We start from the raw sequence: 24,184 nt of genomic DNA, 5'->3' as shown, positions 1-24,184 counted from the left end.
TGATTCCACGAGCGTCGACCATTCCTAATGCAAACATGTACTGGCACGTCAACGAGTGTCAACGTTTTTCTGCGGCCGGAGACGACTCCGGCTCCGTCGACAGAGCCGGCATTCTAACTCTCTCGTCTCCCGAGGAGCGGCCGAGCCGCGGCTGCCTGGTATCGAAAATCTGGCTCGATTCGAAAAAAGAAACGCGCGTGTTATAACGTTACGAGGAAGCGGAACGGCGGACGTAATATTCAAAGCGAAAGTAATCGCAGGAAGGAGAGAGAGATTGATTCGCCGGGACGATAAGCCTTGGTGCGCGTTTCTTTTTTCTTTCGCAGATCCACCGTCGAGATTCAGGCCGGCCATAATCGGCGACGTGCCTCGAAACAAATGGCTAATAAAACGTTCCGTGATCATCGTTCCCCGGGCGGCCCCAAGCTTTTCTTTAATTACCGGTAATGCCGTCTTCCACGAACAAAAACAGGTCACTAATTGCCGGCTCGCGCTTGTTCGGGGAACCGATCTCGGTCATCCTGCATTCGAGAATCACGTATTATCGCTAATGGCACCCTATTAGCCGCGGTTGGGCTTGCTTAGGCCCTTATCTTCCCATTTTTATCATAACTACGTATATTCGTTGCTGTGACTGTGGATCGATCCTAGAAGAAACTTTACGGAAAGCTTCCACCGTTTTTCCATATTTCCCTTTGATGATCATATTTTACTGATCTATTCCGAATCATCCGAAATAAAAATCACACGATACATCTTTATTTTTCTTCTTCTTCTTAGAAAATATTACAGTCGAACAATTTCTAATCGCTGAAACTATGCCAAAAAATGGTAAGATAAAGGGTTAATAAACATATATTTATTTAAAAAAAAATCATCATCATTTAACCTTAAATATAAAAATAAAACCTAGTTCACTTAACAGCTGCTTAGCAAAAATTATAAATATCTCTTAACGATAACAAACGAGAAGAAAAAGACGAAAAGAAACGATGAACAATCGTATTTGATGTATCGCGTACAAAATGTTCATCAGGAGTTGCAACAGTGTATAGAGGGGGGGTTAACAAGCAAATTAAATATCGATTGCGGAGCGAAACAACGAAACTCGGAGCCGCATTCTTCCGGTGCATCGACGTTGACAAGACCGGCACGGATCGATTAATCACGTAGTGGGCCCGGCGAGCGGCGAGGGAAGAAATCTCGGGGCCGCGTATTCGAGTCACGGAATCGCGCCAGTTCCCGGGCTATCTTTATCAATGGCCTGATAATGGATCATTATCCGGGGCCGCTTTTGTTCGCGTTGCCGGTCGAATACGGATCCGCGAGCGCATTCAGATTATTCAAAAGGCGGCGCTCGGTTGCGCGCGAGGGCTGGCCCCGGGGGCTTTGTTGCCTGCGAATCCTTGGTCGCGGCAGCATTCTTTCAGCCGTGGCACGATGCGACGCCACGGCGAAACGCGTGGACGGCCATTAATCATCCGCCGGAGGATTTAGAAAAACCGCCGCCGCGGTGTCCTTACCGATGACACGGTCTCCGGCGGCCGGCGCTCCGTTTCATAGCAATCCCCGTCGATAGGCGATCGGGAACCGCCGCTCGACATCGCCGCCTGCGTGCAGACAATTTCCTGGAGATTCGTTCTTCCATTATTTCGTCTGTCGATGCAATTCTTGTGCTCGGTTGGTGCATACACCGCGGCTGCGATGCGTGCAAGTTTCAGCTAGAACCTTCAAAATGCAATTTTAACACTTTCTATAGCGGAAACACAAATTTCTCAATTTATTTGTCCCCAAAGTAATTAAATTATAATATTAATTTAAATATTAAAATTAATCGATAATCGTCCCGTTTATTTGATCTTGTAACTTCAACCCCCTCCCTTAAACGCCATCGTCTCCTGAGACAGGATACCTACCGCACCCTTTATGGTCAATATAATTGTACACACTACATACCCTCTAACTAAATTAATAAAATTACAAACTGGAATTAATTTTTTCTAGCATGAAAATTTTATAGAGCCTGGAATATCTAAAAAAAGATCATCTTTAGTTAGGGGTTGAAAGCAATTTTAATTTCAGTACCAATTCAAAGCGCCGCCCTAAAGCGTTTAATTAATGTTTCAATTTGCTTTTACCGCGTTCTAAATCGTTTTCGCTCGGAGATCGAGCAGCGTTCGCTTCACCGTGAAACGAATAGAACAGGAGGCCTGGTATCAACAATTAGGCGAATTACCGGTAGGCATTGTGTCCACACAGGTTTGCACAAGTCAAATGGAAGGTGTTCCGATCGAGTCAGGTGGCTGGACGGAATTAAAAGTGAGCGATCAAAGAGCCGGCGGATAATAACGGGTGGCCGGCGCGTAACGCCGCGCGGTTAGGTTAATTATTTCAGCGGGTAGACCGGCTAATGCATCGGCCGTGCGGCTACCGGATCGCGGGGCCGGTCACTTGGCAGCTGTTTTACCTATTTGCTCAGCACGCCCGAGCCATAAATAATTTTGCAACGGTGTTATTACGATACAACTCCGCCTATTACACCTATCTCCGCGGCGGTTTGTTGCAAAAGCCGTGACTATCCGGTAATGAATAGGCCACTCTCGCGGGCAACGAGCATCATAGAGAAACCTTCGAGGTCGCGGCTTTAAATACCAATTACCTGTTACCTTCTCGCTTTTTCCGACGGCGAGCAGCGCTCGCGCTGCCGCGTCGGGCAAATACTCTGATTTAGTCGTTAGATCTTAATATTCGGATCGCGTGATTGGCCGATACGCCGGTTTGCGAAACCGTGGAGGGAGGGGTGGGGGGGATTCAGCCGACAAGAGCCGCATTAATCGCGAACGAACGAAACGAATCGTTTAATCACACGGCCCGCGCGAGTCCGCGGCCGGGTGCCATTGTTGCGTAAAATTTCCCTTTATTAACGGGCTTTCTATCGCCTGCTGGATAAATACCATCCGCTCCGCATAATCCGATCGCACGCCAGTGCTACCTCCGCGCATTGTGCTCCCATGGATCGATCGCCGGCTCGATCCAAATACTCCTGTCGATCTTGATTTACTGTCTCAGATAACGCAATGGGAATTCGTTCCGCAATTTTTGATAACAACGCCGAGGCGAATTGTATTTATTGAAAATAGTACCGTGTCATTCAACGCTGTGAAAGAGATGTGTGTTTCTTGATGCTTAATCTTGAGTGGGTTAAAATCATGGTGGCGTTAGTATACTAGTATTTTAACACGGATAGATATATTTCGAAGATAAATTTTGTATAGTTTTGTTGACAGTTGTTCTAGAATTATTTTAAAGTATGCGAAATTCATGTTTTATAATCACTTTGACCTAAATCGTAGGAGAAGTATTTTTATTGTAAAATGTAAAATTGCCATTTTCTTATCTATATAATTAAGAGGTTAAGACATCCAGAAATATGGCTATCATTCTAACATACATGTAACTACTGAATCCAACATAAAAGATAAAATATCATGTACAGTTTATGCATAGGTTTGAATTTGCTTAAAAATATTCTTAAAATGCCAAAAAATCGAAAGGAAATTGATTCTGCTTAACATTTATAAACACGCGACGCGTTCTTGAAATTAAGGGAGAAATGGATCCTTGTGTGCACGATTTCCCATCGAGAACGCATGGGGTGACAATAACGCCACTTGGCAATGTACACTGTACACAAACGCTATCTAAACGATTCTATCTATCCAAGCGGGTGAATTACAGTTTTCCAGCCAGCGAAATGAGCGCTCATGGATTATTCAGTGTGCGGCAGATAATTAATCAAACTCTGTCACTGGGAAAGCTTTCAGTCGGCCATTTATTGGACTGCGATAGAGCTGACCTAGACCTGGTTCGGGGCGCTCCAAACAAATCAATTCGAAAAGAAGTGTTTACTCGAACCTGGAGTACCTGAGAAATTAATCATCCTCGCGGCATGTTTACTCGTGCAAATTGTATTCTCTATATTCGATGGACGAAATAGCAGAGAGATGTCCGACCCACGTAACTGGAGACGATAAAAATACTTTTACACAATTGTTAAATCATAAACCCAAAATAATCGAAAGTTAAATATTGCCTGTATATTTTCTACAATTTCTTAAATTTAATTTAGCTGTGAACTTTCACAAATATATCTCATTTAGTTAATGTTTAATTTCAGAAGTGATTCTTATTCTGTCTCACGTTAAAATAAAAGTAAAAATGTTCCGTTTACGAACAAACGTGTGGAGTAAAAGTTTTAGTAAAATAATTGTTTTCTCGGAATAGAAATGTTGTCGAAATAGCACTGCTGCATCGGAACCAATTGAAAGTAATAATAATCGTATTCAAGGCCTGCATTTAACTGGATAAAAATCCGCAATCTAATTACGAGATTGGAGAATGTTCTCGCTTACGGTTGCGAACTTTCTCACAGTTGCGAAAACATATCATTCGCGAATGCATCCGTTGCAGTCTCTGCGGCCGCTGTCCCTGAGCGGAGCTCTCCGGGCTCTCACCCTCGCACAGCTATTAATAGCGCGTTCATTATTGCTGTAAATGAGCCGACTCTTTAATATCCGCATTGACATGGATCTATGATCGCGCTGGAGGCGCGACGCCGTCTCGCCTCGCACCTGTTCCAATCGGCCATCCGAAACGGGAACTCTCCCCCCATTCCCGCCCCCCCCCCCCCCTTTTTTTATCGCATCAGTCCCCTCCTAGCAATCGCAAAGAGACGTAAACGAAATATCCGACGGATTCCGAGCTCCTTCCGAAATAACAGAATATTCAAGCAACGCTCGCTCTCCTCCTTTCCCACGTGTCACAACAATCATCCTAAAAAATGATCTCCAGCTTAGAGTAGGCTCCCACATAGCGGCTTTCTCATGATCGTGACGTATCTTATCTGCCGGCTATTCTATCAGGATGTCAGCGGTCTGACAGCTAGATTAGAAGTATCACCTACATACTCCAAAAATAAAGCAATTTCACAACTTCCGACCCCGGGACTCGTCGAAAATAAAACGAAGAAGCCGTAGATACTTCGCAATGCTCCGAACAAATGTAATCGAGAAAATGTGTTTCACCATACTGGTTTTCGAGAGTCTTCATACTTAAACACAATTTTATAAAACATATATTGGTTCAGTTCAGCACAGATTTTACTCTGATTTTCAATTAAGCTGAAAGCTATGCGATTCTTATTTAAAATTAGAAACGCTAACGTAGTGAAATAGGGTACTATATCATTTCATTTCGTTTGTCTTTTAATATAAAAATTTAATCTATCTTATTTAATAAATATAAAATCAATCGTGTTATAAAACGAAACAAGGAGCACAGTACCTGTCTCTATTATCTTATACATATTAAAAGACACTTATTATACTAATGTTACTAAGACTTTGGGATCTCTAAAATTCACAAACGATCAGAGCATTGAGCCGAGATTGTCCGCAAGTTCTCAGCAACAGGAAAAGAGGGGACAAATTTCTGCGTTCGAGGTCGGCTGTCCGTTTCCGAGCTTTCCAGAGATGTCCAAGCGAAGCTTAATGACCGGGACCCGCTCGTGGGCCGCGTTATCGCTTTCCTCCCGATGTAGCACGTCGCTGGCTTGACTTTTTAATAAATAGTGTCCCCGGACTGTCGGGCAGCGCGCGCGCGCGAGCGCGGTCCCCGCATATCGTTTATCCGGCACACTTAGCCGTTTTGTAACCGGGATTCCTCTTTCCGGGCCGGGCTCATTATTATACGACAGCCGAACGCGCGAACCTAGCTAGGCCGGCACGCGCACAGAGGTCCAGGGGGATCGAGGACCAGGGCTCTCGATCGTGGATCCTTTCTGGTGATTAATCGCTATCCGTGTCCCGCTGACGTCGATACAACCTATGCTCCGAGACAGTCTGGACCCTCGACCGGACACTTACTCCCGGACCGAACCGTTTGATAGGATCCTGGGGTTTCTATAGCCTGACCAACTTGCCAACAATCCGTGTTGTTTATTCCGTGATAATTATTATCATTTCTCTGGTTTCATCGCGTAGAAGTTGATATTAATCTTAAATTTAAAATTTAAAGATTTTTCAGAAGACAGTCATAGACGCATGACCTTTGAAATTTTTTTTCTCGGTGGCTGTCAGACTTTGCTTGAACAGAGTTTTTGCGTTTGAAAGAGCTTGTCTTGGGACAGCATCTCATGAATTTTTCATGCAAAAATATTGACGGGAACATTGCCGGCACAGGCAGCGAGTGTAGACTGCAGATTTTATGAATTTATGAACGTCGATACAAAGTTCTTATCTTATTAAGATCGTCAAAAGAAATAATTTTCTAATTATTAAATCTTGCAATTTGTGCAGAGAATTTTTATTTTACACAAAGATCCACAATTTATTTATTAGAGAGACAAAGTATGAAAATGAAAACAGGAGAAACTTGAGCTTATTATAATAAATATACTCTTCGAGATTTCGAAGAAAATATAAATCTTGAAGAAAGTTCTTCAGTATAAAGCTTTTACATTTTAATAAAATTATGTCCCACGGTAAATATCCTTAACAATTGAATTGTCTCGCGAGTCGAGACATAAATTATCGTGCCGAAGAAACGGCACGTAGCGGCATGAAATTACGAGAGGTAGAATTCCTCTTCTCGGATCGATTAGCCGCGTGTTAGCCTCAACAATCGGCCGAGCCCGGCATTGAACGGAACTGGTCGAGTTTTTCGATCGGCGCCCGATTGCGACACGCGGCCCAATGGATCCGGTGACACGCGTCGAGTGCGCTAAAACGAGAAGGTTAAATTGTTCCGAGGATTGCGATTGACCGCTTACCCGATGGAATTCAATTCAACAGAGTTCCGGCTGGGCGCGAGCTAGTTACAGACACGGGAGGGAATGTCCATCTGATACGTTCGACAACCGGCCGCGCGGGTTATCAGAGCTCGCGTCGATAATCCTAGGTAACCTGCTCTAATAGACAGCAAATGTTGTCACTTTCCTTGGCAGCCTGAAAGGCGCTGATCAGGTGTTGTTGCAGCCAGGGTGGGAGATAATCAGTCTAAACGCATTGCATCGAGTCTGTGCTGGATGGAATCGTAGATTTATAGAGCTGCAGGTGATTTAGTTATGTTTTGCAATTAGATAATTATTGGAAAGATGATTTATGTAATTTAGGAGGGAAATATCAAAGCTGATAAAGTGATGGCGGGATCTCTGAATTAATATATCTGGAGCTAGGATGTTTAGAATGGGTGATAACTATAGTGTGGATTAGTGTTTAGATATGAACTACTCAGTACAACAAATTATACCGAACTGGTTTAGGATTTCATTAACACTAGAACTGCTGTGTATTATTTTATAAAGACGACAGGACAATTGGAACTTCAAAAATTGCAGAAGCAACTGAAGGAACTAAAATCTTAGCATTAGGTAATTCTAAAGGGGTATACTAATTACTCTAGCTTACCTGCTTCTTCCAATCCTCCGCAAACAAATTAACAATAAAAATAAAACTTATTTTAAACGATAGTTATAAAATCGATTCATCAAACTAAATTAAACAATCTATCTAAATTGAAAAGTAACTTCAATCTTAACATAACTTCGTCCAAGCTGGTAGTCTTCTAAAACCACTTTAAATCGTAAGAATCATCCGAGCCACGTGCTAACGGTGAAATTATGGTTTCAGGCACGGTGAACGCGAACGGCGAGACGAAACGGCAGAGGACGTCGTACACCAGGTACCAGACCCTGGAGCTGGAGAAGGAGTTCCACTTCAACCGCTACCTGACGAGGCGGCGTCGCATCGAGATCGCGCACGCCCTCTGCCTGACGGAACGTCAGATCAAGATCTGGTTCCAGAATCGGCGGATGAAGTGGAAAAAGGAGCACAAGATGGCGAGCATGAACATTGTACCGTACCACATGTCGCCGTACGGCCACCCTTACCAGTTCGCGCCCCACCCAGGCCAGTTCGCTCACTTGGCCACATAGGACGAGTTCTCGCCCGCCGAGCTCGGAGCACACGCTGTCCGGTTCCCGGGGATGTACGGCGAGCAGAACTTCTAAACGGCTTCAACGAACCTCGGCTGGGTCGTGCATGACCCGCCTCAGCCGGGAACACTTCGCTTCCAGTTGGACGCGTGGCCAGAACCAGGAATCCATGATCCTTGTTCCTCTATCTCCTGTATCTTCCTATTCTTCGACATGACGAGGACTTGGTGGCTTTTACATTTCTAAATAGATGCAAGATTTTATTTTGTATATTTTGTCTTTGATCAGCTGAAAACTGTTCGAATATGAGGATCAGTTGACTAGTATAAACGCAGCTGCTCTTTGAAGGATTTATAAATTGCTTTCGCGAAACGTCAGATTTTCTGGCCATTTCAAAGTTGCTTCTGTCATTAAGTGATCATTAAGTTTTCTTCATGGTCCAAGATGATTCAAACCTGCTTAAAACAAATAATTAAAGAATCTATTCGTCCTAGAACAGGAAAAATAAGACCCGTAGAAGCTAGCACGTATCCTCGTTACCTCGTCGCGAGGCACACCAAGAATCCCATTTTCTCTTCTGAACTACTTAAACAAACAACGTAACCCTCTTGCTCACCGAAGACGATCCCATCCTCCATAACTCCTCGAACATGAAAAATAAGACAGTCGAGGGTCTATCCTGCGTTAACGAGAATCCAGCATGGCCGCGGGACGGCTGGAAGCTGAAGGGAAGCCGTGAATTCTCTGCAAGCACGCCGTGCACCCGATTAAATGGACTGGACGCGCTCCGAGGTGCTCTCGCCGCTCGTAGATTACAAAGTACCGATGTTGAACGCCGGCGAGCAGCCACCTCAGCGGGTGAGATGAAACCGAATCATAGTAGTTTTAAGGCGTAGAAATTTAGCGGTCTGAGTAATTAATTAATTCGGACGACTAATTAATTAATTATCTTAGCCCCGCGCAATGTTTCGCATCCTCTGGACTCACCTCCCCTCCTCCTGCTGCCTCCCCTCCCCCCCTTACACCCCACCCAACCCTCCAAGAAAACCGACTACGTTTCGCGGACGAGAGATGGTCCGACAGACGATGCGCTCCGATGTACTTACTCCTTGTTTCCTCTTCCACTTTTCCTCTTTCTCTTCTTTCGCTCGTTCGCGGACGAAAAAGATACGGAAGAGAACTGGCTCTCCGTTCGCATTCGGGGAGAGGATCGTTCGCGGTCTATCCCACGGCGGAGCGTCGTTTCTATGTGCACGTTAAAGTCTCCAACTACGTAGTCTGTAAGGTGCCTATCAATACTCGATCTATCCTCTGCCGTTTTTCGATACCGAGGCTGCCGTGAACGTCCCTGTGCGCGCGCTCGCTCGATCGGCTCCACTGGGAAATCGTGCACGCATGCGCGCCGACGCTGTTCCTACCGGAGGCGGACGAAACGATCGGCGATGCTCCCCCGTTGTTCCTCTTCTTCCGCCGTTCCTCCGCAGTCGACCAGCACCAATCGCGCGGCGAATACCTAGCAAACACTATTGTAAATAATCCGTGGAAGCAATGTTCGGAGGCAGACAAACTCGTCGACGAATACCGAGCCTAACCTCCGAGCCTCGAGCCTAGAATCACCGGAGCAGTTGAAACGTTCGATCGCGGAAACCTTTATTGAACTTTTAACAACAGTCTCTGTTCCGAACAGTGCTGAATATGAAAAACACGCGGCGTCGGTTGTATTCTAAACGATCTCGAAGACCGAAGGAGGATCGTCTGTATTATAAATTCTCGTACTATCTACTTCAAAAGTTCGTTGTATCCTCGTCCGTTTGGAAACGCGTCTTACAGTCTCGATCGACGACGGCGGATCGTTTCTCGCGTTTAGAAATCGTCGCGGCAGCGAAACCGAGCGTCCCGCTGCACAAAGTGCGGGGAATGGGCGTCCAAGCGACGATCCGAGTCGATGCGAAAATCGCGCGAGAATGTGTATAGCTCTCTGTATAAAAATCGTAAATACTTCCGCCGGGAAGTTTGGCGCGTTGAGAACCGCTGACGGTCGCGCACGCGCGTGCCGCTTCGCTGAGCAGTTGCACCGCGCATCTCCACCGCGAGAACTCGAACGAGCTCGTCGAAATTCGTGTGCGGAACCTTTATAGGGATCGTGGAAGAAGAGAACGAGAGAAAGAGAGAGAGAGGAGATCTCTCGGCGAGACGATCGAGCGGGACGGCAGGTGTGTAAATGAATTTAGATAGTGTGTTCACGGCGCGAGGCGCGTTAATTGGTTATCTTGTGATACGGAGTAACTGATAATGGAAACGGAACGAAGCTAGAGGCGGTCGGTTCCGCGTTTAAAAATGGCGTCCGGACCGCAACGGCGCGCGAAGCAAATTCGGAAGAATACAGGGATCTAAAAAAAAAGTATATAATTGAGATATCTAGTGTGTGAGAGAGAGAGAGAGAGAGTGGGAGAGAGACCGTGAGAAAGGGATGGGAGTGTGTATGCGTGTGCGTGTGTGTGAGAAAAAGAGAGTGACGAGATATCGCGAGGCGAAAGGCGGACAAGGCGGAAAGAGAGATTTTAAGGACTAGGCTAATGTTGAAAAATGTACATAGCTATTGAATATACGACAACACGATATTGAATGACGTTATTATCGTGCGAGGCGCTAACGAACGGGCCCCGGCTTCCACGAATTATTTTTCTCGTTCTTCAGCCGACCGATAATGGGAAATAGTGAAAAGAAAAAGAATTATATTGGATTCGCTCGTTTCATGTGATATGTCCGATGCAATTGAAGAGAGGGTGGCGTAGCTGTCGTCGCTCGTCTACGTTCGGCTGTTCCCTTCGTTAACGCCTGGGCACGCCTGTAGGGATATTTAAATAAAAGAATAGTGAGGATTCTAATTATTATTATTATTATTATTATATTATTATTATAATTATTATAATAATTATTATGATTATTATTAATATTATTATTATTATTAATATTATTACGATGATTATTGAAAAATTATTGATATTATCGCTATTATTCTATTGAGAGTGAGCCTGTTGCTAATGACTTGGTCCAGTGTTAATATTTGTATTTTATTTGTTTCGTTATTATTATTATTTTTTTTTTGTTGTTCACGCCGCGTGTCGTATACAACACGTTCCGTACCTATGAATGCGAATTTCGGGTGTTTCCTTGTTCCATTTGCGAGGGAAATTTAATGAGAGACACGTTCACACACACACACACAGACACACACATACTCACACACTCGCATAAAAACATATACACACACATACATATATACGTGGTGGCGATCGAGATGTCCCGCGGACGATTATCCTTCGGTCGCGATTCGATCGGATCGACGCGGATCGAGGAGGAACGGATAGGGCCGGGTCTCTCGCATACGCGAAATGAAGAAAATAGCTGTTTTACTCGTCAGGTGCGAAGGATGCGTTCTCCACTTTAAATTAAGCTCAAGTATTACGTTCGTGTAGCGTCAAACTCAAATGTTACTTCATTCCATGTAATATACGTAATAGTCTAACTAAAATACCTACTTATTACATCTACGTAACCTAGAGCACCGTACGCGTAAGGTCGTATAATTATATAATTTAAATTGTAATTATTAAATGGTATGACGTACAGAATCACACGGCTGGCCAATCATTTCCTCGTGTCCCTGCGCCTTTATTTATATACTTTATGGCGATACTTTCACAACGAGCCGATGCTAAGCGACACCGTAAAAATCGGGTCAACAGTCGGCGCGACTTTACGACCGAATGAGCTATCTCCGCAAGCGCGAAGACAATAACACGGTGTTAAAATAAGAATGCCACGGCCTTGCCGGTAATCGAAGCTCGATTACCCTAAGCCAATTATCTTGAATACTTTTCAGCGAGCAACGCTTTCACAGGGGTAACAACGATGCCTGATACGCGCTGATTATTGATGAAACTTCGCGCAAAGCGTTCATTAGCGTTCTACACCTATGAATTTGGCCGTGTTTCTTTCGTGCACGCCTTTTACTTTAATTTCTCGCGTCGTTGTGTTGGTAAAAATGACCGGTTTCTTAGCTCTTTGCTTCAAAGTCGCTGAAATCAGAAAGAAGCTTTCACGGAAAACGATTGAATCAATTTCATCGTCCAAGCACGTTCGTCGAGGTTGCAAAGTTTCGTCGACGTTTCCGTGGGGATCCCCCGGTATGACGAAATTTATTTATTGTTAACACGATGGACGAGCGTTTCCCGGCGGTGTATAGTTCGCGGCGGGCCACGCTGTCGTTTCAATTACAAGAAATGTTGCGCACTACGCGATAACCGGGACGGTTTTTTTCTGGCCCGCGATAACGCTTTATGAATTGCTCGTTAATGGTCGTAACGAAGGATCGGAGCGACGCATTAAAAATCGTGTTAATTGCCGGCGGCTCGTAAACCGATAATTGTTATGTGTTTACAATTATTGATAACGACGGGGTTGCTGAAATTCCACGGGCTACGATAACATCCGGAGTCGAAAGATCGAGCGATGCCCGATGGCACCGCGGGGTTATCAGTCGCGCGCGCGCGTATCCTATTCTCGTCTCCTCTCTCTCTCTCTCTCTTCGCGGGTTATGGTCGCGCAAGATCGTTCTTTAATTGGCTCGGCTACCATGTTCGACAGAGTCTTAATTTCAATCGGGGGCTTCGAGACGATCGCTGGATTATCCGTAATTACCGATAATAAACCTCGGATGATTATATTTCACCGTAGCCAGAAAATAATAGCTCCGACCGGGACGGACATTAAAAGATAACGAGCCGCAACCGGCGCGGAATAATTGGCCAATTTTAATGAGAGATCGCGACGATTAGCGGGCAGATCCGATCGGGATCTGTCCGGGAGCATCTTCATTTCTGGCGAGATCTCCCGGGTGATTCGTGGTGTTCGAGCGAGACGATTTTCCGCGTAGATCGTTGTCGCGGTTATGAGAAGATTAAAAAAGCCGCGAATACGGAGACGCGATTGAAAATGTTATACAATGCAAGAAGTATCGCTTCTTTGTTCGATTAAGTGGCTGCGCACTATGGAGTCTTGTTGGAATCATTTAAGTAAGTATCGATTTATCGAACGAATTAAAATAAATTATTGAAAAGAAACGCCAGGGGATATGTCTGCTCCGATGAAGTAAAAAGAAATGAGAATTTATTTATTTCGGAGAGTCGTTTCTAGACGATTTTAAATAGAAATTTTGGAGAATTAATTTCTGTTAAAGTATTATTTGTAGATCGAGATAAAGATTTTAATACAGAGGAGGGAGAATTAATTTATACATACATTGCGACAGTAGACATTAATCAGGAGGACAAGGAAGAATTAATTTATTACATAACATCGTTCCTAGGATAATCCAAATAAAAATTGTAAAGAATAGAAAGAAGTATTAATTTATTCCAGAGTATTATTCCTAGACTAAAATAAAAAATTTTAAATGCGAAAATTGAATTTATTCCAGAGTGTTATTTATAGACAGGTTAAAAAGAAAATTTGAGAATGGAGGAGGAAAGAAAATTAATTTATTCGACAGTATGGTTTAGGCATATTTGAAAAAATATTTGAGGGAGTAAAAAGGGCGAACATCGAATCCGCCGATATTCAATTAAAGAAGAGTCGGTGCGCGCCCGTGGCACAGATGATCCGGAGGATCGATCCGGGATCGGTGATCGTGAGGTTCGTGAGCGACCGGGATCGAGGATCGAGGCGTGCCGATAAGATCGCGTGACAACAGCGGGGGGTCGCCTGTGATAAAGCAGCCTCACACCCTCGAAAACTACCGAAACGGACAGGAGTCGTGTAACAAGGAGACAAGAGAAGACAAGGCCCGGACGCAAGTCACGATCCTCGCGAGCAAGACTCTCTTTTCTACCGTGGTTCACCATGCTACCGACGATGACGTCGCAGATTCGATCGGTCCAGAGAGCGAGAGCCAATTCCCCATTGCTCTCTCTCTCTCTTTCTCTCTCTTTCTTTCTATCTCTCTCTTTCTCTGATTCTTTCGACTAGCGTCTCGCCAAGGCGACCGTGACTTTCGATGTCCAGATCGTAACGATAGACCTGACCGACCGACCGGTGAACCGACTTCGGGGCACCGTTGAATTATCGATTCTTTGCGTTTCGCCGGATCCGCCGGCTTCCACGCGTAATCGTGAATCGGTGATTGCCACCCGTGATTTAGAGCACAGATGAAGAACTGTACCGGTTGTCCGGCGAAATTGCTACTACCGTTGTCTGCCTGGTCGGGCAAACGAGAGGCTGAGAGGAGGAGTTGCTGATACCCTTCCTTCTGCTGCAATAATGATAGTTTTCGATTGTTTACGGGACGTGATCTTCTGCCGTTTTTATCAGTGGTGGGAGTTAATTGAAATTGCTATTGGAGGTAGTGAGTTGGAATAAATGCTGAAGGGGACACTTTTATTTTATCTAGAAAACCTGTAGACTTTAGGAAAACTCCAAGGTACTCTAAGTTCTGATTGTAGACTGTACTAGTATAGTCTTTGAGAAGCTTGAGACACGTCCCTCGGTTTGGATAACAAAGTACCCAACTAATATTTCTATTGTCTCTAGAAAAATTGCAGACATAAAAGTTCTAAATTTTTTATCAATTAAAAAGAGATCTTATTGCTCCAATTACTCTTTAAAAAATGCTAAAAGATTCTAAGAAGGAAAAAGATAATTTATATTTGAATCGTAAATCGACAGTTACTTTAATATTTAAATATTGATAACAAGAAATCAGAATATTATTCAGATTAAAAAAACAACGAAATAGCATTAATTCATATATATTACTAGAAATCTGCATCGGGTATCAGCCTCCTCAAAGTATAGCAAGGGGTTAAGGATACAGCACAAGGTTCAGATAAAACTATCCTTGACCCAATATTTCCATTGTATCTACAAGACTCCAGCACTGAAACAGTCGCAAGTTTTTCAATCTCAGAACGTATCCCATTCTAAAATAGAGAGAAGCATACTCGATCAAGCCGCGCATGGTCCAGCGAGGGAACACCATTTAAAATCTCGGAACGATTAATCCGTGTCGCGAATAGCGTAAAAAATCCACAGTATCTAAATCCAATAAAGCCCGACAAGGCTTCCAAAGCTATCAAACGATGACCCCAACCCGAAACCGTAGGTTCCCATCCACCGCTATGGAGCCCCATGCTTAATGGATTCTCTCCCTTGGTTCGCGGGACACCGCGGCAAGAAACCCGCCCCAGCATGTAATCCGGAATGGAGGAATTTTCATTGAGAACTGTACGGGATAAAATTCCGGCCTCTCCGGGTCCTTTCCACGAGACGTCGCCCGCCCGGATCCGCCTGGAAAACTCGCGGCGGAAAGCGCGGGCGTTTCGCGCGAACGCTGTAAATACATAATACCTCTCTCTCTCTCTCTCTCTTCTTCTCTCTCTCTCTCTCTCTCTCTCTCTGGCTGGCGTCAGTCACTCAGTCAGTCATTGATACCGCGGGGTGATTAATGAAGAGTCAAGGTTCAGGATCACGGTGCCGAGTTCAGAGGAGGGGACGCGGCGGGAGAGCTCTCGACATCCAAAGACCGCGGCTTCGATACCGAGGCGTTCCTCGGGAGTAAAGTCGAGCCGCGCGGCCGTCGCGCGTGGATCGCTCGGCATCGGCTCCTACTTTTCTCGAGACGACGTTTCTGGTTCGAAGTCGAAACCTCGCGATTTCTCTATTACTTCATTTTCTCGATTTCATCACCCACCGATTTGCTCATTCATCCATTTTCTATGTTTCAATACCTTCAATCTTTTCTATACGACGATTTTTCGATTTATTAATTTTTCTATCATCTAGTATCTTCTGTCACATGATTTCTATATTCCTTGATTTTTCTGTCCACTTTTTTTCTATCCAGTATTTTTCTATCTTTCATTTTAACTATCTCTCGATTTTTCCTCTTACCAATTTCTCGATTTTACTCGATTGGTCTTTTTTATTTAATTTTTCGTCAGTGCAATCTCGATCGTCTAGTCTTCCAATCATCTATAATCTAAATAAGATTCTAACATAACAAGCATAGTCTATGGCAACCTATATGCAAAACGATCAGTTGTACAAATTAATAAGAATTTAATCTGGCTGAAATGTAACTGTTTTATTGTTCGAATATTATTAATGAATTTGAGCAAGACATTTAGAGAGGACACTTTAAGGCTTTAAATTATTACAAGCAATCTTCCGTAGGATAAAAATTATGAGAACTCCATAGGTTCAGTGTTCATTGTCCCAGGTCCAACAATAACATGGTAATAACGTCAGGATTGCAAACAAATATATATATAACAAAATATGAGCCTATATTGTTCAATATCTCTATTAATTGCCTCTTTGATTCACAACCTACTGTTATAAGAGAAACATTGCAAAAATATCATCACCATAAGATCCAATATAACATAGACATATATTAACTATTATCCACTCAATTCCTCGAGTTCCTCAATAAAAATATCACCGCCACATTACTAAAAGAATAACTAGTCTCAGCACTAAACCTCCTTTTTTAAAAAGCAGATGAAAATTGCGTTTTAAAGCAATTTTGCTGGAACAACGATCTGTTACCAAAATCTACAAACAAGGAATTGCCAAAGGGATAGCAGCACTTCGAGGGATGAGCCGAGAACCCCATCGGATTGTCTCGTCTCTCGAACCCGAAGGTAAACAAGCCGGCACTTTAGAAGAGACGTCAGGCTCTCTAATCGGCGAGCAAGAAGCCACGATTCAATTGTGCCGACCCATTTCCTAGTGCCGGGTAAAAAGCGGTCCGCGATGGCGGCGCTGTTGTAAACCCATTAACAGGAAGCGGCTGGTGGACGTTTGCGGCGCGGTTCGGTCCGCGTTTGGGAAAGTTCTAACGCGGTAGTCGGTGTCAGTTTTTCCATGGGGGCCTCTCGACGGGCCCGCGGACCGACTCGGGGGGGCTGGCTGCGGGCCCTGCGGCTCTCCCGCTGTCCGGTATCTCGTCGGCCGGGACCGAATGAGTGACAGGCGACGCATCGAGGAACCAGAAGAGAAAGAGAAAGAGAGAGATAGAGATACAGAGAGAGAGAAAGAGAGAGAGAGAGAGAGAGTGGGACTTGGAAGCAGGCCGTCCATCCGTCCGGGTCCGCGTTTGTTCGTTCCGGCCGTGTGTCCGTGGCCGTCTCCGTGGCCGTCGTCTCTTCGTGGTCGTGGAGAGAAGCTGTGGAGAGGCCGTGGAGCCGTCGAACAGTCGCGGAGAGTCCTGTCCACAAACGGAGCGGAGCAAGACTTCACCACTTTTATGTACGGAGTCTGAATAACAAATCTGTCCAATTCACATGTCGACATCAAAGAAGATAATATAAACACTACATCGATACATCGTCTACAAAACCTTAATGTTTTATTAATGCGGCCTCCGGGCCGCGTCCAACCCAGCCCCCATTCCCGCCGCCGCGGTGTCCATTCCATTCCATCCCCGGTTAGGCGACCGCAGCCACCGGACGGACACCCGGCATCTCTCCGATCCAAACTCTACGACGCCGGGTATCGCGCAGACCACGCGAGATTATTCCCCGCGGGCCCCGCCTGGCCGCGGGCCCCTTGTTTTGCGCGTTTTGCGCGCGTATAGCGCAACGTGCCAAGCCGCGCCGGTGCCTCGAACGGTTTTGATCGGCTGTCCGGCCATAACGTCGAGATTCTTGTCTTGACGCCCGGCGCATAGCGGGCTACCATCGGCTGACGCACGCCGGAAAAAATCACCAGGCGAAAACCTGCGAACGTCGCACGGTGGACGGCCACGTCGGGATAATTTTCTTCGATCCGGGCGTGGACGATTGTCGGGGTCGATTCTTTCAAGGATTACTCGGAGTCGCAGACTTCGAGCACTGGTATGGCTCGGCTTGGTTTGGTATTTTCAGCTTGAATATTCTTTTACACATTGTTTCGTATTCGGTAAGCTGAAGCGTGATTGGCACGTTTAATATTTTAAATATTCTTTCATTTCTGTTTTAATTCAATGTGTGAGTTATATTTTATTTATTTTTAAGGAGGCTCGCCCGTTGCTGTACTTTATTCTTCGAAGTTAGAACGATTAGGATTTGTTCGATTGTAATCATTTTTTGAAGAAATAATAAGATTTTTAATTAACTAGCAGGAGGTCTTATCGACTGAAAGAAGTCTTGTCCAGTTCATTTGAAACTTATTAATACTCCTCTTTACCAAAAATTTGGTCAACTGCAGTGATGTGTACTTATTAGATACATAAGTGTTTAGAAACTACTATTAGGGATAATTACAACTAAACAGTATGATTATGGTACGTAAAGTTGACTATTATTACTTGCAAGAACAATTATAAGCTTCTTGTAATCCTCCATCAGTCTATTTACTAAGTAACGTGGTTCTTCAAATATTCATTAAATACTCTTTAGATATTTATTAAATATTCAATGAATATTCATTAAATATTCGTTAAATATTCATTCGATATTCTTCAAATATTCATTAAATATTCTCAAAAAATTCTTCAAATATACTTCAAAAATTCTTTAAATATATTTCAAAAATTCTTTAAATATATTTCAAAAATTCTTTAAATATATTTCACATAGCCTTCAAACATTCTTCAACAATTCCACATACCACATCCAACAGAACGACACAACAAAAATTTGCAGAAACGTAAAGATGTGCAATCATTGTAGCCAGCAGCCACCTGACATTGCCACCGTCGAGATCGACACGATGCAAGAAGAGCCGAGTTCCCCGAAGTAGCAGCAAAGTGCAGGAAAGCGCGGTGTCCCACCAGGCCCCAAACCGCCAATCATCGCAGCCCCTGACATTATCCCTGGTACAGGCACGATCGACAGCGCGGCCACGGCTCCCGCAATCTGCAAAGTGCGCTCCCGATACCCAGAGACAAAAGCAGGTTGTCGCGGTGGCAAGTGCGATTCAATTTGCCGCGCACGTTTGCCGAACTCGTCGATGTGCCGGCGGCCTATCCGTATTACCATATTTCGCAGCCGTATCCCGCGGCTCCTCGCGCCGCTTCAATTTGTATGTAAATCCTCGCGGCGCTGAAACGTTTGACCGAGTTACCCAATTTGGCAGCGAGCCGCCGATAGTCATCTGCGTCCGACAGGGATCGCGGCGGCCACCGGTTGCGTTCGCCTGAAATTTTTAATTCGATCCGGGGACCGCGCAAAAAACCTGTACGCACACCGAAAGTGTACGATCCCTTCTCTGCAACCCGGTCTCGGACCGTTACGATCGATCAGACGGTAATTGCCCGCTGCGAGGAAGTGTCAATAAACCGTGTTGTCCGACCACCGAAAAATTACGCTTTCCACGCGCGAGCGTTCGCGAGACGCGTATTCGAGCACCCGTAATTCGTGCAACAACTCGCCGGCCAACAACAGCACGCTTCCTGTGCGTGAAAAAGAAAACGAACGATCGGTTCAGAGGGGGTCATTACAGCAGAAGAGTTGCGCGATCGCCCGGAGTCGCGGCGAGCATGAATTTCTTAACATGTAGCAAGCGATAAGAGGGGATCGTCGAACACGTTAATTTCCCCTCGGGAGCCGGAGGAGGCGCGTAGCCATCGTGTGCAACCCAATCGCGCTCGAATCGGGCTAATTGCGGCTCTGAAAAGCAAACTTTCGTCGAAGGACATCGGTGATCGCGAAACGAGGCGGAGCGGAGAGGCTGGAAACGCGGAAGCTGGTTAAAAATGCGGGCCGCGAACCAGTATTTTTCAAGCGGGTACAGTCGCCGCGCTCAGCCCCATCAGCGTCTCTCTCTCTCTCTCTCTCTCTCTCTCTGAGCGCGGTGCCTCTTCCACGGGTAGAGAGAACGACGAACATGGGAGACTGGTCTCCGCGTCGAAAGTCAGCGAGCGTTACGCACGAAATGCATAAGCGCAGCCCCGTGTAATTGTATGCAGGAATGCAGGCAAGGTAGCGAAGACAGGGTGTACGCGCGGGACTGTTCTGTAGGGAGGTTTGAAATCGAACGAGGACAGGGAGGGTAGGGGAGGGAGGGAGAGAGACGACGACAAACGCGGGAGAAGAGCGGACCGTGGACTGACGAGAGGGGGAGAGGGGGAGGCCCACGATCGGAGAAGGAAGAAAAGAAACGGCGAGGTAGATAGAGAGGAGCCCCTGATCCGCGGCTGATGTGAGTGAAGGCCGAGGAGAGAGGCCCCTGAGAGCTGAGTGACAGCCTCGCCACGTACGTGGGAGGCGAGCCCGCAACAAAGGAAAGACGATAGCCTTATGCAAATAGCTGCGATATCGCGAGCACTCCCCCCGCGTGCCCGAACCCGAACAGAAACCCGAACGGAGACCGCTCCCGTTTCTTCCTGGATTCGTCCTCGCGGGGGCCCCCGGGAAAAATTCGACGCCGCTTTGGAAAACCGGAGAACGGTCGACGCGATTCGTTCTGAACCGGAGACGTATGGGGCTAGGTCTTGTCCAGCCTCGTACCCTCTTCGCCGGTCACTTTTAGAGCAGCGGACAGCGGACGTATGCTGGTGAACCGTGTCTCCGCACTTCTAGCGGCGTTTCAGATAAGGAAATTTATTCGTATCGTCGTCGCTGAAGGAGGTATTCAGGTGGCTGCTTTTAAAATGCTGTACAGAAAGAATGGTTGGACGTGGGGTCTTGGGAACACTGGAGTTGAAACATTTCTTATCCTTTAGTTATCAAATGTTATAAATATTGCTTGGTACTTTAAATAAACGGAATTTAACCCTCTTAGTACCGAACAACGATATATCGTTGTTGATTATTATTGGAAAGATTTTCTTAATATCTCTATTAAACAACAATTTCATTTCTTATTTCTTCGCCCTTTTTGAATCTTTTATTTGTCAGACTTTTCAAAATTCTTGCAATCTCTTTCCGGAACTTTATCAAACTTCGTCAAACAATATTTAAACATTTCGCTCAGATTCAGATTGTTGTGGCCGGTACTAAGAGGGTTAAGGATAGGGTCTATGACATAGGCTGCTATGCTGTTTTAGCTTTGAGGAGCATGTGCTATATGATAATTGAAAGCTTGAAGCAGTTTAGGTTTTACTTCTGTAACCCTCGCACTGTTTGTTTAGAATTACTTTGTAGTTCAGAGTATTTAAATTGTAGTAACACCTAGAAATATTCTAAAAAATTAAAAAAGACATCTAGAGACCTTAGCAGTCTCTCCCACGATATTTTAAAATAGTACAGTACCTCGGGTCCTCCATTTTTCATCCTAGCCATCCCTCGAAACCAATAACCTAGAATTTCTGTATTTCGGCAATCCTTCCAATTTATAAAGCTATTAAATAATTAAAAAAAAATAGTCTAGACGTCCCTCCACAGTCTGGCTACTCTATTTTTGAAATTTCGAAGCACCCTAACTCTTCCATTCCTCATTCTAACCCTCTTTGGAATCCTCCAATCGAATATCTTTGAATTCGCGTAGCTCTTCGAGCCTAGACAATTATCAGAAAAATGAAAGAGGTTTTCTAGGAGGAGAGGGTAGGCGTCGGTGGGCGCGATAGGAGGGTAAAAAGCTCGCAAAGACAAAGAAAACGGTAAGAAGACCGGGGCGCGACCGGTTAAAGCAACGGCCGCCTTTAGACGTCACTAGGAATTCCAAATATCCGCGAGTTTCTACGATGTAATAACGAATGACACGGGCGGAGAACAAACGAAACGAGAAAGTCTGCTGCCGGCGGTAAGAGCGGCTCAGAGGGTTGAGAGGGCCGGGGACGGGGGTTGTAGCGGCTGAGGGAGCCGTGGAAGGAAGGTGGGCACGGGGGGTGGGGGTGGGGGTTAGAAAGACGGGTGGAACGGGGCGCTACAACCGAGTTCCAAAGGGTCTGGGCGCTTTCCGCCGTGAATTAATCATCCCTGGCAGCTCTCAATGTCCCTACCTACTACTTTCTTCGCATTCCCAATTATACGCTTATCTACCAAATCCGCGTCAAAGCTTAAACATAAACGCGCCCCCCTTCGAAAACTGCGAATTCCGAGTCGGCCGACAGAAATCGCGTACTCTTTGTGCCCGAACAATGGACGGCTGCGGAAAGGTCCGCAGAAAAATCAATTTCTGCGAGAGTATCTCTATAACAATTGGCAGTACAAGTTATTATTTAGGAACGTTATTGTTGAAAAAATTTAAGGTTAATTTTGAAAAAAATTTGAGGTTAGCTTAAAACTCTGCTATGAGAGTTGTACCATAGAGCGAAAATAAATTATTATTTGCAAATAAAATGACGATAAATTTCTTCCACGAATTTCTATGGAAACATCTCCAACTTAATTAACATTAATAAGTATGCGCCAAAAATATTTTTTCTAACAGAGTTTGACAAGCAAAAATTAATGCCACTTCTATTTCGTCCAAAGAATGAAGGATGAGATATACTGTGCACACTTGTGTCCCCGTAGTGACGACACGCGACCTGGAAAGGTTGAAACAAATGGCGGAGGGGTGGGAAAGGGTTGCGTATGATCCATAAAAAAATTATGGAGGCCCAGTAGTCGACGGGTCGCGGTGGCGATAAATTTTGCAGCGGAAAAGAAAAAAAGGAAGCCGTCCGCGCTCGGCCGTGCATAATGCGAAACGTTAGAACGCGGCGCATTGAATGCGACACAACGCGCACCCTAATTAACACCGCAAACGTAATACAGAGGGCAAGAACAGCGGCTCGTAAATAACATTCTAGGAGATCACGATGAAAGAAGAGAAGGAAGTAAGGAGTAAACACTTCTACACATGGATACAGGCGCGAGGTAGCGGCAGAGAATTTACGAGATAGCTACCCCCACCCGGGGGCCTCCCATTCGTCCCACCTTCCTCGTCCTGTCCTCAACAGGTGGTCGTTTTGCTCAACTTCTGTATAGTAATTTATAATTTAATTGATTTATGCTCTCGAGCGTGGTTATACAGCGGCCGGCACTCTGTTTTCGAGAAAAGTACCGTTCCGTAGCATCGGCTCGGATAACGGTCCTCCCGACGAATCCGATTTAAAGCCGCGTTTCATCGTGCTCGCCGTTCGATCTATCGATCGTGTCAGATGCTGTCGCCCCCGTTCCGGTTTTACCACGATATCTCATTTTTTATTGCTCATTTGCGCGACCGCGCGACGTAAACAATATTCCTCTATTTTGGAACGAGTGCTCTATTAACGACAGCGACAAAAGTACTAAAAATTTATTGCTTTAGAGGAACACAATTTTCAGTGATCTATTAGCTGGATAATACCTGTGGGATATATTGTTACTGTGTGAAAAGGTAGTGTAAATCATTTTCAATGAAACTACCCCTTCCTGTAATTTGGACGGCGAGCTATTTTTATAATTGTACTGTTGACGACGTTTAGAACAATTCTGAGATTTATTCTGCAATTTTTGAAAATTTATTGTTGATGATATAAGCCTTTCTGTTGTCTCTAATGTAGCAAAAAAATTATTTTTTTCAATTACCTATTTAAATATTCTGTGTCTAATTAGCCTAGCCATAATAAAACTGTAGTTATTTAGTCCTGTCATTTTTACTAGAATGTGTTCTTGGATTCAATTATTTTTAATTTATATAGTTTCAATTTTTAACGATATAAGACTTCCTGTTGTCTCTAATGGAGCAATAACTTATTTTATTCAATAGTCTATTTAAATATTCTGCGTCAATTGGCCTAGCCATTTCAAGACTACAATTATTTAGACCCCCTGTCATTTTTATCAGAATGATATAATAATATTTAATTTTACAGTTTAAGCTGCTTTGAACTAAAAACTAAGAAATAATACGAAACTCTGACGGACGCGGTAGGCGTAAAAGTCGACCGTCGAGGGTTCAAAATTTTAAAGGCGTCTCGAATGCATTTCCATCGGTTGCCCGGCCCGAAAGAGGCCTAGCACGCGATCCGAATGCAAAGGACGTCGCTCTATACGGTTCTATTGCCTCGGATTCTTATTGCACGACCTTGTCGCAAATTTCGAGCAAAAAGGGTTCCCGCCCATAAATCAGAGGCGCCGATTGAGAAGCTTCTTGGAAACCCTTTCGTGCGTTTACCGGGCTAATGATGAAACAAGGGATACTTAACCTTGCTACCCTTCAAGCTAACGTTATTTACTGCCTTTCCGCAGCGGGCACTGTCGCTCCGGAGCACGCGCGCTCGTTGTTGCCGACAAA

General features: G+C 44.9%; 1 protein-coding gene across 1 annotated transcript in view; it reads left to right on the top strand.

Moving 5' to 3' along the window:
- LOC144476827 (uncharacterized) overlaps window positions 1-7,993 on the top strand; it is a 45,699-nt gene extending 37,706 nt beyond the window's left edge. The window contains exon 2 of the mRNA XM_078194089.1: window positions 7,689-7,993. Coding sequence (XP_078050215.1) covers window positions 7,689-7,993 — 305 coding nt within the window. The remainder of the gene's footprint in view (window positions 1-7,688) is intronic.
- The last annotated feature ends 16,191 nt before the right edge of the window (window positions 7,994-24,184 follow it).

The sequence above is a fragment of the Augochlora pura genome, chromosome 11, assembly GCF_028453695.1.
Source record: "Augochlora pura isolate Apur16 chromosome 11, APUR_v2.2.1, whole genome shotgun sequence".
NCBI classification, from domain to species: Eukaryota; Metazoa; Arthropoda; class Insecta; order Hymenoptera; family Halictidae; genus Augochlora; species Augochlora pura.
The sequence above is the reverse complement of the archived record's forward strand: the minus strand, read 5'-3'. Positions and strand labels throughout refer to the sequence as shown.